General features: G+C 45.6%; 2 protein-coding genes across 2 annotated transcripts in view; one reads left to right on the top strand and one right to left on the bottom strand.

Moving 5' to 3' along the window:
- LOC149970353 (uncharacterized) overlaps positions 1–7042 on the top strand; it is an 8623-nt gene extending 1581 nt beyond the window's left edge. Inside the window, exons 2-3 of the mRNA XM_090226218.1 lie at positions 5222–5345; positions 6335–7042. Coding sequence (XP_090082344.1) covers positions 5222–5345; positions 6335–6972 — 762 coding nt within the window. The 3' untranslated portion in view covers positions 6973–7042. The remainder of the gene's footprint in view (positions 1–5221; positions 5346–6334) is intronic.
- LOC110510172 (dachshund homolog 2) overlaps positions 1–17500 on the bottom strand; it is a gene marked incomplete at its 3' end in the record, with an annotated part of 232295 nt that overhangs the window by 20374 nt on the left and 194421 nt on the right. The window lies entirely within an intron of this gene.

The following is a 17500-nucleotide window of genomic DNA, read 5'->3' as shown; positions in this document are numbered from 1 at the left end:
CCTCTCCCTAAACACACAACAACCTCTCCCTAAACACACAACCTCTCCCTAAACACACAACCTCTCTCTAAACACACAACAACTCTCTCCCTAAACACACAACAACCTCTCCCTAAACACACAACAACCTCTCCCTAAACAAACAACATCTCCCTGAACACACAACAACCTCTCCCTAAACACACAACAACTTCTCTCTAAACACACAACCTCTCCCTCAACACACAACAACCTCTCCCTAAACACACAACCTCTCCCTAAAAACACAACAACCTCTCCCTAAACACACAACCTCTCTCTAAACACACAACCTCTCCCTAAACACACAACAACCTCTTCCTAAACACACAACAACCTCTCCCTAAACACACAACCTCTCCCTAAACACACACAACCTCTCCCTAAACACACAACAACCTCTCCCTAAACACACAACAACCTCTCCCTAAACACACAACAACTTCTCTCTAAACACACAACCCCTCCCTAAACACACAACAACCTCTCCCTAAACACACAACAACCTCTCCCTAAACACACAACCTCTCCCAAAACACACAACAACCTCTCCCTAAACACACAACCTCTCCCTAAACACACAACAACCTCTCCCTAAACACACAACCTCTCCCTAAACACACACAACCTCTCCCTAAACACACAACAACCTCTCCCTAAACACACAACAACCTCTCCCTAAACACACAACAACCTCTCCGTAAACACACAACAACCTCTCCCTAAACACACAACAACCTCTCCCTAAACACACAACCTCTCCCTAAACACACAACAACCTCTCTCTAAACACACGACAACCTCTCCCTAAACACACAACAACTTCTCCCTAAACACACAACCTCTCTCTAAACACACAACAACCTCTCTCTAAACACACAACAAGATCTCTCTAAACACACAACAACCTCTCCCTAAACACACAACCTCTCCCTAAACACACAACAACCTCTCTCTAAACACACAACCTCTCTCTAAACACACAACAACCTCTCTCTAAACACACAACCTATCCCTAAACACACAACAACCTCTCCCTAAACACACAACATCTCCCTAAACACACAACAACCTCTCCCTAAACACACAACAACTTCTCTCTAAACACACAACCTCTCCCTAAACACACAACCTCTCCCTAAACACACAACAACCTCTCTCTAAACACACAACCTCTCTCTAAACACACAACAACCTCTCCCTAAACACACAACCTCTCCCTAAAGAAACAACAACCTCTCTATAAACACACAACCTCACAACAACCTCTCCCTAAACACACAACAACCTCTCCCTAAACACACAACAACCTCTTCCTAAATTAACCAGCGACTGTAAATGGCTCACTCTTCCATCCACAAACACACATCTGTTGTCTGGAGACACAGCACATGTATTTACGTCTCCATCAGAGAAGCAGAGATGCTGTGTGTGTGTTTTGTGTGTGTGTGTGTGTGTGTGTGTGTGTGTGTGTGTGTGTGTGTGTGTGCGTGTGTGTGTGTGAACAGTAACTGGCTATTAAGGAAGCCCACAGCTTAAGGCTGGAGTTTAATTAAACCATCACAAAGTCACTTAGAACAGCAATCAGCCTAATGATCAAAAAGGGTCTTCAAAGCCACCCGTGCGGATGTTTCCTTCTGCACATTAAAGGGAAGTGTCCCACATATACAACTGGGCCCCAACAACAAAAGAGGCCAAAGAGCTTAAAAAAAAGTAAGCAGAGAGGGGTTTATAATGCATATTTATTTATTTATCCTTTGCGTTGTAAAGAATAACCACATCTGTCGCCAAGAAGTTAAGAAGCTATCAGTTTCTGAAACGCGGCCAAGCCGACGCAGTTAAAGTACAGACTCCTTGGAACAAAAAAATGGATTTTTTCTTACTTTTCCTCCCCCAGTGAAGGGGCTCTTTGCATTTGTTTTGACTGATTTACCGGTTTGCTTATCTCAAAGGGTGAAACAATGCTGCACATTTCTATCAACAATCATTACAGGCCATTTCAAATCATTTCCGCACAGCTAATTTCATAATGGCGCAGGGAAACATTGATTGAAACCAGATGCCTCCTATCAGCCTTGTGGTAAACTGACTGCAATTACAGAGCAGAGTCCAATGTGCTCTTTACTGAAGCCTTCCCACTACAGCCCATTCAGCCTGGACTAACACAAGACACCACAACACAAGACAACTAGGGTTGCAAAGCTACCAGTCATTTTCAAACGTTACTGGAATCTTCAATCATTTTTATAATTAACTGTAATTTACATCGTTTACACTTGAATAACTTTTGAAAAATTGTATTCATATGATATAGTATTCATTGTTTATGTCTGGGTCCATATTATCCATGAGTTTATGGTTGAAGAGAAAATGGCCTAATTCATGAAAAAAGCATCTAATCAACAATAAAATGATTTACTTTTTTCACAACTGACACCAGTTTGATGCGAAAACATTGATGCCAAAACAAATACATATTGACATAATAAAATAAATAAAAGTGTAGAAAAAATGTCTTAAGGATATTTCATTCTGAATCCCTCATGTTAAACACCAATGGTGTTCACCACGTTAATTGTTTATATTTAGGATAACGTTTTACAGCAGTGTCATTCTATTTTATTATGTTATTTCATATATTTGACATAAAAGGTCAGAGATAATTATAGACACCTAATACCCAAAAGGGCCTTTAGATGTCTTGTGATAGAGCACACACAATCCTTGAAAGGTAGTTTACTGGTAAACTTAGTAAGTTTCCACTAATATATCCTCCCTTCACAACCCTAACACACCCCAACATACAACACAACACACCACACCATGCAGCTAGGCCACAGTTCAGCTCTGCTAAGAGGGACAGGAAGTGAACAAGTGAGGTCTCCGTTTCCACTCCTCCCAGGTGGGACACGGCTGTGTATCCTTGGCGCAGGGTGTTTAATCTGATGTACAGGTGGGTATAAACACAGAGCCTGAACCTGCCTGATCTCAGACCACATCTGGACCCTGATACTTCCTGTACATTCACACACAGGGACGTACATCCTGAGTCGTTTCCTTGGACGTGCCAGAAAACAGATCCAGAATGTGGTAGATAGCTGAACGTTTAGCTGCCCTCACGCCAGACATTCCTCTTGACTGAGACATTTTTGGCATTCATAAGGACTATAGCAATGCTTTTCTTTTAGATACATTGAATCACATGGTAATAATTAAACCATCGTTTACGACAGTGCATACCTCTCTCTGTAATAAAGTGTCACTGTAAATGACCAGCTTATAAGGTAGTACATGGATAATATAAATATGGAAAGCGACAACATGACATGTAGCCTATACAGAAGATCAGAGGCTGGCTCACAAGGGGACACAGAACAACACAAAAGGGTGTGAGTATTAGAAACAGGACGAAAACAGGGCTAAGCACAAAAAAAGTGGGAAAGTGAATCTATGTGAATGTCACAGCTTCCAGGCAATTATCCAATAATATGCATAATGTGTTGATATCTTGTTTGTACGGAGATGTAAAACTTGTTCAGGCATACAGAACAGTTTCTGGGCTAAAGAGACTGAATGGAAACGCCTTGCATAAAATAACAGGTAAAAGCATTAGTAGCTGTAACACTAGTGTGGGGCAATTTGTCCCCCTCTTCCTCTCTCGTCGTGCTGGCAGAAGAGAGAGGAAGAGAGGGAGGGACAAGGGAGAGACCCTGCCCGCAGAAAACCCGGTCCACCATGCTCCCTGCCCCGTGTTTCCCTGCTACCCTCTCACTCTACTGACCAGCAAAGCCAGTGATTTATGAAGCTGGAGAGAGAGGGTTCACTCCATGGACTCCGGATGAAAAAAGGTACTCCATGCCGGAGGCCCGGGCCATTCATCAACATGTACCGCCGTGTCACATTGTTTATCATACAGACTCAGCCTAGCATGGGCGCTCCAACCGGGCCCCGGCTTTGTCCTGCCCCCCCCCCCCCACAACAATCCACACCATGCAAACATTATTGAAAGATTGGAGGCCTCTCTTCACAAGGCTCTATTGCCTTTGGTCATGTGGAACAGAAGGGTAAAGAGAGAGAATCTAAAACATGTAATACGTTTTAAGGCTGTTGTGTTGAAGTGTCAGGAATCAGGCGGGTTACGGAGGTTAGGAGACTGGCTGAATGGTTAAGTCAATGTAAGGCTGAGCTTGGACTAAACTTGGCCTTAGTGTGTTGAAGTGTCAGGAATCAGGCGGGTTACGGAGGTTAGGAGACTGGCTGAATGGTTAAGTCAATGTAAGGCTGAGCTTGGACTAAACTTGGCCTTAGTGTGTTGAAGTGTCAGGAATCAGGCGGGTTACGGAGGTTAGGAGACTGGCTGAATGGTTAAGTCAATGTAAGGCTGAGCTTGGACTAAACTTGGCCTTAGTGTGTTGAAGTGTCAGGAATCAGGCGGGTTACGGAGGTTAGGAGACTGGCTGAATGGTTAAGTCAATGTAAGGCTGAGCTTGGACTAAACTTGGCCTTAGTGTGTTGAAGTGTCAGGAATCAGGCGGGTAACGGAGGTTAGGAGACTGGCTGAATGGTTAAGTCAATGTAAGGCTGAGCTTGGACTAAACTTGGCCTTAGTGTGTTGAAGTGTCAGGAATCAGGCGGGTTACGGAGGTTAGGAGACTGGCTGAATGGTTAAGTCAATGTAAGGCTGAGCTTGGACTAAACTTGGCCTTAGTGTGTTGAAGTGTCAGGAATCAGGCGGGTTACGGCGGTTAGGAGACTGGCTGAATGGTTAAGTCAATGTAAGGCTGAGCTTGGACTAAACTTGGCCTTAGTGTGTTGAAGCTCAGCTTGTAGAGCCAGGAGATGCAGGACAGTTTGCCCCCTGACTCCTTCCACCAGGGGCAACCTGGATTAGAAGCACCTGCTGTTCATCGGTTTGTGAAGGAAATTTTGCTGTCTAAAGAGATAGCCTTGAATTGTACATCTTGTCTCATACAATAATTTGTTCCTGTACGTTCTGGGTAGAGATTTGAAGGGGAGATGGGTCCCTCACAGGTTGTTCCCGACAAATTCTGTTTTGAATTCAAATAAAATTGTACCTACACATTGAAGAAGGCTGCAGAGCCTAAACGTCTGTGTGCGCTATCCCTGATGCAATGAAAATAATACAAACTAAACAATGAAGTAAGCTTTATGCCCATCACACCATTTGTGTGTCTTCCACCAGTTCACCATGGCTGCTGCCAGTACCATCATCTGTCTACCCATCTATCTACAGCCCATAATGCCCTGCTCTGAGTGTGTGGGGCAGAGATCTAGGTCACTAAACCATTTGTACTACACCACAGGAGGTTGGTGACACCTTAATTTGGGAGGACGGGCTCGTGGAAATGACTGGAATACGTGAAATGGTATCAAATACTTAAAACACATGGTTTCCAGGTGTTTGATGCCATTTGCTCTGTTCCGGTCATTATTATGAGCCGTCCTCCCCTCAGCCTCCACTGTACTACACATATCCCAGTGATGTGTATGCGCTTGCATTAGTGTATGCGTCCGCGTGTGTCCGTGCGTGGAAATAAAAGCAAAAAGGCCAAATACAACCTTTACATTTCTGTGTGAATGTATTTAAATGTGGGTATTAGAAGCGTGCATGCCAGAGTGTGTACCATTATCTGTCTTATAAAAGAAACAGAACATGGATCAGTCTAAGACCTGAATATACAGTATGTGCATGAAAGCATACAGTATATATACAAAAGTATGTGGACACCACTTCAAATCAGTGAATTTGGCTATTTCAGCCACACCCGTTGCTTACAGATGTATAAAATCGAGCACACAGCCATGCAATCTCCATGGACAAGCATTGGCTGTAGAATGGCCCGTACTGAAGAGATCAGTGACTTTCAACGTGGCACCGTCATAAGATGCCACCTTTCCAACAAGTCAGTTGGTCAAATTTCTCCATATTAATGACCATGATTTTGGTCATGTAGTGTATGTGGGTTCTATTACAGTTTGTCCCAATAGTTTCCTCACTAAAACTGGCCCATGAGGTACACTGACCCAAACCTGTAACTCATTTAGCAGAACCATACACCACATCTGCAATACTACTGGCACATGTTTTGCTTTACACTCAGATTGCAATTCTATAACAAACATTTGGCAAAACAGAACACACAATTCTCTAAGTTTGGCACAACCTTCACAACTAAAATGTCTTGTGTGCAAATGAAAAGCAACACAGTTCAACAAGTTAAGCTCAATTACCATGTGCAAACACTAATTGCATACATGTTCACTATGAAATCAGACTTTTGGTATGGATAAAAAGACTTAGCAGAGAGAGGTGGAGGTAGAGGTGGAGGTGGAGGTAGAGGTGGAGGTAGAGGTGGAGGTGGAGGTAGAGGTGGAGGTAGAGGTGGAGGAAGAGGTGGAGGAAGAGGTGGAGGTAGAGGTGGAGGTGGAGGTAGAGGTGGAGGTAGAGGTGGAGGTAGAGGTGGAGGAAGAGGTGGAGGTAGAGGTGGAGGTGGAGGTAGAGGTGGAGGTAGAGGTGGAGGTAGAGGTGGAGGAAGAGGTGGAGGAAGAGGTGGAGGTAGAGGTGGAGGTAGAGGTGGAGGTAGAGGTGGAGGCAGAGGTGGAGGTAGAGGTAGAGGTGGAGGAAGAGGTAGAGGTGGAGGTAGAGGTGGAGGTAGAGGTAGAGGTGGAGGAAGAGGTAGAGGTGGAGGTAGAGGTGGAGGTAGATGTGGAGGAAGAGGAAGAGGTGGAGGAAGACCAAGAACAAGGAGAGTAATCTCTGATGAAATTTGGGCGACTGTGGTGGACCATGTGGTCAACCATGGTTTGATCTTGAGAGAGGCTGGGCAGCCCAATCTGAGCTGCTTCACCGCAGCATCCATCATCCAGACGATCCAAAATGAGAATAGGTATGTACTGCAGACATTGGACCTCTCTACTACTTTTACTACTTGACAGTAGTACAACATAAAACACAGTAAAGACTGTAGATTCCAATACATACTGTAACGGGAAACAAATGAAATGTTTCATGTATTACTGTATGTGTGAAATTGGGAGCTATACTATTTTGTAACATGTTTATCTTGTATACTGTATTACTGTAGTGTTTACTGTACTGTATGCTATTTAGTTTTTGTAGAACTGAAAGACGACCACCAAGTGGTGGTAGAGCATGTCTATTTACAGACGAAAAGGAGGCTGCCATTGTGCAAATGGTAGTTGAAAATAATGCCATTCGAATGCTGGAAATCCAACAACAGGTGATTGAAAACCCTGCCATCTTCCATAACATCAGACTGAGTTTATCAACCATAACCCACATCCTTCAGAAACACCATCTTCCATAACATCAGAGTGAGTTTATCAACCATAACCCACATCCCTAAGAAACCCCATCTCTGGATGAAGCACATCTACAGAGTCCCATTTGAAAGGAATTCCCAAAGAGTGAAGGATAAACAATACAGATATGTGCAAGTAAGTAATGTACTAGTAGTATACTCTTAAAACATTGATGTTGCCAGTGAACTTTACTATACAGCAATTACAGTATTTATTGTCATTTCAGAGAATCATGGAGTTGGATGCAAGTCCCATCTCCCAGGAACATATTCATAGATGAGCCTGGATTCAATTTAGCGAAGACGAGGAGGAGAGGAAGGAACATCATTGGCCAATGCGCCATCATTGAGGTACCTGGCCACATTGGGAGAAATGTCACCATATCTGCAGCTATGAGCCTCAACGGGGTCCTCCACCGCCATGCCACCCTTGGACCATACAACACTGCCCATCTCCTTCATTTCCTGAACACCTTGCATGACAATCTTTTTCAGCCAGAGCAGAGAGGGCCAGGTGACCCTGAGCAGAGAGGGCCAGGTGACCCTGAGCAGAGAGGGCCAGGTGACCCTGAGCAGAGAGGGCCAGGTGACCCTGAGCAGCAAATGTATGTTCTAATTTGGAACAACGTCGTGCTGCTCAGGTCCGCAACTGGTTCCATGACCATCCCAGGTTTACAATTCTCTATTATCTATCTCCCACCATATTCCCTATTTCTCAACCCCATTGTGGAGTTATTTTCAGCACGGCAGTTGAAGGTGTATGATCGCAAACCCCATGAACGTATGGCCCTTCTCCAGGCAATGGAGGAGGCCTGTGGTGACATTCCAGCAGAGTCCTGTCAGGGGTGGATGCATTATGCCAGAAGATATTTCCCCCGCTGTCTGGCAAAGGAGGATACCGCCTGTGATGTTGATGAAAATCTGTAGCATGGACCAAAACACAAAACATGACTGATTTTGTTTTAGTAAAAGAGTATTTGTTTTTTGACTTGATTTAGATTTTACTGTATTTTCACAGTTTCTTTATCTATTCCGTACAATTGATTTAACATACAGTACTGTAGTACAAATAGGCCTATTTTTCTTCCTTTGCATATGCAAAATATATGTACTGTATGTTTGCATTTTTACTGTGTGCTTACAGTTTGACATGTATTGAGTCATGTTGAATTATAAAACAAACAATTTTGCATTTGTGTTCCTTTCTTCTTTGAGTACACACAACCAATATACAGTATAATAACTAAATCTTAGTCTTTGCACTTTAATAGGTTCTGACTAGGTATCCCCCTTTCCAATCAAATCCAATCAAATTGTCTTAGTCACATGCGCCGAATACAACAGGTGTAGACTTTTACTTAAAAGCCCTTAACCGACAATGCAGTTTAAAAAATACAAAAAAGTATAATAAATAAAAGTAACAAGTAATTAAAGAGCAGCAGTAAAATAACAGTAGCGAGACTATATACATGGGGTACCGGTACAGAGTCAATGTGCGGGTCACCGGTTAGTCGAGGTAATTGAGGTAATATGTACATGTAGGTAGAGTTATTAAAGTGACTATGCATAGATAATAACAGAGAGTGTCAGCGTTGTAAAAGAGGGGGTGGGGGGCAATGCAAATAGTCTGGGTAGCAATTTGATTAGCTGTTCAGGAGTCTTATGGCTTGGGGGTAGAAGCTGTTTAGAAGCCTCTTGGACTTAGACTTAGCGCTCCGGTACCGCTGCCGTGCGGAAGCAGAGTAAACAGTCTATGACTAGGGTGGCTGTAGTCTTTGACAATTTTTAGGGCCTTCCTCTGACACCACCTGGTATAGAGGTCCTGGATGGGAGGAAGCTTGGCCCCAGTGATGTACTGGGCCGTACTCACTACCCTCTGTAGTACCTTGCGGTCGGAGGCCGAGCAGTTGCCATACCAGGCAGTGATGCTCTCGATGGTGCAGCTGTAAAACCTTGAGGATCTGAGGACCCATGCCAAATCTTTTCAGGCTCTTGAGGGAGAATAGGTTTTGTCATGCCCTCTTCACCACTGTCTTGGTGTGCTTGGACCATGTTAGTTTGTTGATGATGTGGACACAAAGGAACTTGAAGCTCTCAACCTGCTCCACTACAGCCCCATCGATGAGAATGGGGGCTTGCTCTGTCCTCTTTTTTCCTGTAGTCCACACTCATCTCCATTGTCTTGTTCACGGTGAGGGACAGGTTGTTGTCCTGGCACCACACGGCCAGGTCTCTGACCTCATTCCTATAGGCTGTCTAGTTGTTGTCGGTGATCAGGCCTACCACTGTTGTGTCATCGACAAACTTAATAATGGTGTTGGAGTCATGCCTGGCCGTGCAGTCATGAGTGAACAGGGAGTACAGGAGGGGACTGAGCACGCACCCCTGAGGGGCCCCTGTGTTGAGGAACAGCTTGCGCATCTGTTGTTACCTACCCTTACCACCTGGGGGGCGGCCCGTCAGGAAGTCCAGGATCCAGTTGCAGAGGGAGGTGTTTAGTCCCATGGTCCTTAGCTTATCGATGCGCTTTGAGGCACTATGGTGTTGAACTCTGAGCTGTAGAATAGCATTCTCACATAGGTGTTCCTTTTGTCCAGGTGGGAAAAGGCAGTGTGGAGTGCAATAGTGGTGGCATCATCTGTGGATCTGTTAGGGCGGTATGCAAATTGGAGTGGGTCTAGGTTTTCTGGGATAATGGTGTTGATGTGAGCCATGACCAGCCTTTCAAAGCACTTCATGGCTACAGGTGTGAGTGCTACGGGTCGGTAGTCATTTAGGCAGGTTACCTTAGTGTTCTTGGGCACAGGGACTATGGTGGTCTGCTTAAAACATGCTGGTATTACAGACTCAGACAGAGAGAGGTTGAAAATGTCAGTGAAGACACTTGCCATTTGGTCAGCGCATGCTTCCAGTACATGTCCTGGTAATCCGTCTGGCCCTGCAGTCTTGTGAATGTTGCCCTGTTTAAAGGTCTTGCTCACATCGACTGCGGAGAGCGTGATCACACAGTCGTCCAGAACAGCTGGTGCTCTCATGTATGTTTCAGTGTTATTTGTCTCGAAGCGAGCATAGAAGTAGTTAAGCTCCTATTCCCTGATAGTAGTGTTTTGAATAGGTCACATCAGTATGATCTCGGTTGTCACTAAGTTAGATTCATTTGATGTGTGTGTGTTTGTCATTTGTAGGCAGAGTTTCATTTTGAGCAGGGAGTACATGATTTTGATTGCTGTGTTTCATTTTGCAAGATGTCTGTGAGATTTGGGGAAATTGGCTAACGGTTTTGTGTTTAGAGTTTTGAGTACCTGAGATTTAGTTTCTGAAAACATATGTTAACAATTGGGAAAGACTGTAAAAGACTAATACAATCTGCGAGACAGTGTGCTTGAATGTCTCCACAGTGTCCACAGTCAGCTCCACAAAGAGTGGTGAGAGAGAGAGAGAGAGAGAGAGAGATAGAGAAGAGAGAGGTGGAGGGAAAGCTAGAGAGAACGAGCGAGAGAGAACAAGAGAGGAGACATGGGAAGAAAGAGAAAGATAAAGAGACGGAAGAAAGAAATACATTGAGAGAAACAGAGAGAGAGAAGGAGAGAGTGAGAGAGATCATGAGAGTGGGAGAGAGAGAGAGAGAGAAGAGAGAGAGAGAGAGAGAGAGAGAGAGAGAGAGAGAGAGAGTATAGAGCGAGAGTGAAAGAGACTTTTACTTTTTGTCTTTCTTTAATGATATATCCTCATTTCTTAAAACCTCACCACCACCACCCCCCATCCCCCCACCCCCTTTAAACAAGAAATGTCCCTGGTGCTGCATACTCACCTTGCCCTCTACCCCACGATACAAAACAACATCACAATAACCGAAACCTCACAACTTCTACAACCGTATATCCAGTCCATCTTCCCCAGCTGTACAGACAGCATTCCCGACACAGCATATCTCCTGAAATATCTCCACACTTTTTATCATTTTATAGAACTCAATATGAGTAATAGTGTGGAGATATTTCAGGAGATATGCTGTGTCGGGAATGCCGTGAGGCGCGCCGAGAACATCCCATTAAATAATAGTAAAGAGTCTGTTATCCCCCCACCTTTGACCCTGTTCCTGCTTGTTAGCCAAATAGCCAACTTAGCCTGAGCAGACAAACAATTCAACAACACACATTTGGCCTTTCCTTATTTGAATACATGTACCCCATTATAAACATCCCATCAGTAAACTCCACCCCCAACCTCTCACACAGACATTCCAACAGAGACATTAATGGCATTAACCTGGCTCACACAGAAAACACATGATGCACTGTTTCACTCATGACACAGAAAGGACACCCCTGTCCAACTCCCGGGTCAACCTGTGCCAACCAGCTTTTAGTGGTCAGGGCTCCATGTTGAACACTCCACTGGAGGTCCCCTGGCCTCTTTGGTACTGGGAGTTTGTAGAGCCTCCTCCATCTAAAACCCACCATACGCTCCGCCCTACATAGCCCCTGCCACTGATGTGCCTTCACTCCTATTAGACTCCTAATCTTCCTCACCTTAATGCAGAGATTGTAGAGATCTTTACCTCCCACACCCTCAAACTCCCCCAGGCTAGGAGTCCCACAAGTCCTCCAGACCCCCTTGCTAGTCCCCAGTCTCCTGTCTCCTGTCACCTGCAGTGGCGAAACATTGGTGGCCCTCCCCCTTTGGCCGCTCAAATACCCCCCCCCCCTTACCGGCTCAGACAGCGCCTCCTGGACCTCCTCCAGGAATCTCTCCAGCAGTCTAAGAGATGTTAGTCCTGTTTGTTTTGCAAGGACTTCCGGGGATTTCCATCCCCCTCCCCCAGCAATCGCAGGTCACCCAGCCTTAGTAAACCCGCTGCCATCAGTCGCTTCTGCAGGGTGGCCGACTGAACCGATCTCAAAAGGACGGCTGGATTATAGAAGACAGGCTCCTGCCACACCCACAGCCCAGGCTCCATACCCCCTTGTCGTGTCGGCCTTTGCAGCAGCCAGGCCCTCAACACAGTAGAGAAAAAATCAGAGAGACCTGCTGTACTCTGCCTCTCCAGCCTCAGTAACTATTTTTTGTTCAATTTAACTAGGCAAGTCAGTTAAGAACAAATTCTTATTTACAATGACAGACTACCAGGGAACCGTGGGTTAACTGCTTGCTCAGGGGCAGAATGACAGATTTTTACTGTTAGCTCGGGAATTTGATCCAGCAACCTTTCGGTTACTGGCCCAATGCACTAACCACTAGGCTACCTGCCACCCCAAGAACAGCTGCCGGTCCAACCCGAATCTGCCAGCTCTCCTCAGCAGTGCGCATGCTGGTTCCCTCCAGCCAACATCAGTATGGTACAGCAGTCTCTGCGCCGCCTTTAGTCGGAACGCAGCCACCCTGCTCTCCAGTTCCACCAGGCCCTGTCCTCCTTCATGTATGGTCATGAACACTGCCGACCCTCAGCCAGTGACGGCCCGACCAGAAAAAATCCACCAACTTGGTTGCAGATCTGCAAGCAGACCGGCGGGGGGTTGAGGACAGCCAGTTTATGCCACAGGGAGGATGCCGCCAGGTTTTTGATTATCAGCACCCTTCCTCTATATGACACTTGGGACAGGAGCCACCTCTACCTGGCCAGTCTTGACACCACTTCCTGACCCACCTCTCCGAGCCCAGGTACTCCCCCAAAATGTTAAGCCCTTCACAACCCCACTGCCAACCCCCTGGAAGCAGAGGGGGGGCCCTATCCCTCCATGCCCCACATAACAGACGAAGCTCGTAGCTGACAAAGCTCCCTCGTACACCTTCAGACTAGTCTCTAGTGCCTGCATATCCTACCCATCCCTGACCATCACGTAATCTGCATACGCCGACACTGCTATGCCTGTCAACACACTCCCTGCAGTCTCCTGCATAGGAGGCTCCAAAGAGTTTCAATGGCTAGTGTTTATAACTACCCGGATAGAGGGTATCCTTGTCTAATGCCCCGTCTCACCCAGACTGGCCTACTGAGTCCCCCACCTACCTTGACCATACATGACGCCCCAGCATACAACATCTTCACACAAGCCCTTTGCTTTAACCTGGAAAAAACTGCCCAGCTCCTTACGTAATTCAGCTAAATTGGCCTGGAGGCCTACATTGCCTTGCCCCACCAGCTCTACCTACACTTTATTGATACTACACTCAAGTTCCCACAATACTCTCCTAGCCTCTGAGGATGAGAGAGCTGTATACTGTTGACAGAAAGCAGAATTTAGACTTTTCACACATCCCACCATTGTCTCAGAGACTCATACTCCTCTCTTCGCTGCCCCCATCTTTCCCAAAAACTATAGAAACCTGAGCAAAAAGTGGCATCTTGTAAGAGCTTTACATTAATCTTCCAATAGGATGCCTGCCAAGGCCCTGGTGAAATAGACAGCCGAGCCATGGTTATGTGATGAGCCGAAAAGCCCACCGGGAGAATGGTAGCGCCCAACAGCCTATTGCTCTGATTTCTGGACATCTTGTCTGGCTGCGCTCATCCTAGCTCCAAAGACCTTCACCCATGTCTACTGTCTTCTGTTGGGATGTCTAGTTCTCCAAACATCCACTAGGTCAAACTGATTAATGATATCCCTTAACACCTCCACTGAGCCTGGATGAGGCTCCTCCCCATTTATATATTTCGTAAAATCCATTGTTCAGTTCCAGTCCCCGCCGACCACCAGTGTCTCCTCAGCCGCTACCTGTGAGAGCTCCTGTCTAATACACCTCTCTCCCTGTGTTAGGCACATGCACATTTATAAAGGCAAAACTCCTGTTGTTAATTTCTGCTTTTACTACAAGCAGTTTACCCGTACACACCTCCTTTGAGGAGCAAATTTTTCCAGACAGCCCCGGTGCAAAAAGGACTGCCACCCCTGCACTAACATTTGTTCCATGGCTCAGCAGACTTGCCCTTTTCCTCCAGAGCCCCCAAACGACTTCATTCATCATATCTCCTGCAGAAACAAGAACTTTCTTTTGTTTTACATATTCACCCAAAAGACTCTCTTTCCTGCTTCTCTGGCACCATTTATAGGCTAGGGTCCTTTTTTTTCTCAATTTCCGCCTGACTGACGTGCCCAAAGTAAACTGCCTGTTACTCAGGCCCAGAAGCCAGGATATGCATATATTTGGTATCACTGGAAATAAAACACTTTGAAGTTTGTAGAAATGTTAAAATAATGTATGAGACTATAACACAATTGATATGGTAGCCGAAAATCCAAAGAAAAACCAACCTATTTTTTTATTTTGAGATCCCATACTCTTTCAATGGAAAGCTATGGGTCCTATGCAATTCCAGCTCCCAGATTGCAATTCCTATGGCTTCCACTGGATGTCAACAGTTTTCGTTCAAGGCTTCAGGCTGGTTTCTTCCAAAACGAGGAAGAATTTTGAGTTTTGGTACCAGGATTCACAGTTGGAAATCAGTCTGGGGGCGCGCGATGAAGAGGACGCACACTTGCTAATTTTACTTTTCTATTGAACATACTTCCTTCCGTATGAAATATTATAGGTTAATTACATTTTAGGGTACATGAGGATTAAACATAGTTTGACTTGTTTTAACAAAGTTTAGCGGTATTCCTTTGTCTTTATGTTGAACGAGTGGATTACTGAAATCAATTGTGCCAACTAAACAGACTTTTGGGATATAAAGAAGGATTTTATCTAACAAAACAACCATGCATGTTGTAGCTGGGACCCTTGGGATTGCAAACAGATGAAGATTTTCAAAAAGTAAGTGATTATTTAATCGCTATTTGTGATTTTATGAAGCCTGTGCTGGTTGAAAAATATGTTGATGTTGGGCGCCGTCCTCAAACAATCGCATGGTATGCTTTCACTGTAAAATCCATTGTAAATCAGACAATGCAGTTAGATGAACAATAATTTAAGCTTTTAACCGATATAAGTGTGTTCATAAATGTTTAATATTATGATTATTTATTTGAATTGCGCGGCCTCCAATTTCACCGGATGTTGTCGACAGGTTTCCCGCTGATTGGAAGCCTAGCCCTAAGAAGTTTTAAGCAAGCCTAACCCGAAGAGTCTCCATAACAAGTGGGAGAAAAGCCAGCAAAGAAAGAGACCAATAGCAAAGCTCAAAAATCCCCAGTTCCACATAAAAACTATTCAGCATCTGAAGGTAGACCGTTACACACGGTTGTGACCCACTTCCTCAACCTAAAACGTTTCCTGGGTGAGAGGACACCATGCCACTCATTTTTTTTCATAGCATGTTGTACTGATCTTACAAACTTTCCAGGATCGCAAAAAAAATCTTCAAGATGAACCTTTTTCCTTTTAGTCTCATTCAGGAACCTTGACAGTTCCCTCACCAGGTACTTTGACTCCTCTGTCAGCTCTGAACCCATTGAGGAAGAGTCTGGAAAGGAAGCCACCTCATCGCCCTCTTCCTCAGACTCACCTTCCTCCTCATTTGCATCTCCCATCCTGACCAGCTGCCCTTTCTCTCTAGTCCGGTCCTCCCACCCAGCACAAGGCAAAGGTTCCTAAGTGCCTTTGACAACACCAGCCTCTCCCCTCCCACCTCCTTTCATCTTTCCCTTTTTCCTCTCCTGCTTGACACCCTCCTCCACCACCCCTTGTCACTTGCCCTTCCCCACTATACTCTGCTCCTCCACTAGCATAACCTGACTAGACCCAGCCTCATCTACACCACCATCCATAACATGACTAGACCCAGCCTCATCTACACCACCATCCATAGCATGACTAGACCCAGCCTCATCTACACCGCCATCCATAGCATGACTAGACCCAGCCTCATCTACACCACCATCCATAACATGACTAGACCCAGCCTCATCTACACCACCATCCATAGCATGACTAGACCCAGCCTCATCTACACCACCATCCATAACCTGACTAGGCCCAGCCTCATCTACACCACCATCCATAACATGACTAGACCCAGCCTCATCTACACCACCATCCATAACATGACTAGACCCAGCCTCGTCTACACCACCATCCATAGCATGACTAGACCCAGCCTCATCTACACCACCATCAATAACTTGACTAGACCCAGCCTCGTCTACACCACCATCCATAACATGACTAGACCCAGCCTCATCTACACCACCATCCATAACATGACTAGACCCAGCCTCGTCTATACCACCACCTATAACATGACTAGACCCAGCCTCATCTACACCACCATCAATAACCTGACTAGACCCAGCCTCATCTACACCACCATCCATAACATGACTAGACCCAGCCTCATCTACACCACCATCCATAGCATGACTAGACCCAGCCTCATCTACACCACCATCCATAACATGACTAGATCCAGCCTCTGCTGCCTGTATCTCATGGCCACCTGCACGTTGACCTCGATTTCCCCCACTGGTTATGGTAACCTCACCTCGTCTATGGCCTTTATGTGGCCACGCAAAGCTCTTATGACCCAAATCCCCACACTCAAAGCACCGTAGACTGCCTGTGCTGGGAAACCCTGCATAGAGCCCCTCCCCATGCCTCACTTTAAAATGCACATTTAACTGTTGCTCAAATGTTATTCAGAAACATGAACACTTGCCCCAGAACAAAACTACATGCTTAACGGCATCTGCCTGAAAACCTGCCGGCAGTATACGAAAACCGTTAGCAAGCTTACCAAACCGACTCAGCCTGTTCCGGGATATGATCATCCATAATATACAGAGGCAGATTCGCCACCCTAGTTGAAGGAGCTGAAAGAGGAGAAATCGGCACCAGCACATTCCTTAAAAATATTCCACTAGCAATCAGCCTACCCACCAAATGTACTCATCGCGCACACCACACCGTTCAAAACCCCAGGAAAGTAAAACTTCGTCCCTAGAAAAAAAAGTGGGTACTGCTAAACTAACCCTCGAGAAATTGAAAGAAAACATCCAGGACTACAAAACACTCTCAGTCTGCACTGAGAGAGAGAAGGAGAGAGAGAGAGACACAGAGAGACAGGGAGAGCAAGAGAGAGACAGAGAAGGAGAAAGAGAGCAAGACAGAAAGTGCAAGAGAAAGATAGCAAGAGAGAGAGATGAAAAGAGGGAGGGAGGGAGGGAGGGAGGGAGGGAGTCTCCCTGCCTGATCCCAGAGCC

The sequence above is a fragment of the Oncorhynchus mykiss genome, chromosome 29 (genome assembly GCF_057628025.1).
Source record: "Oncorhynchus mykiss isolate SJ-2025 chromosome 29, ASM5762802v1, whole genome shotgun sequence".
Lineage (NCBI taxonomy): Eukaryota > Metazoa > Chordata > Actinopteri > Salmoniformes > Salmonidae > Oncorhynchus > Oncorhynchus mykiss.
This window is presented reverse-complemented; position numbering and strand designations above follow the sequence as displayed.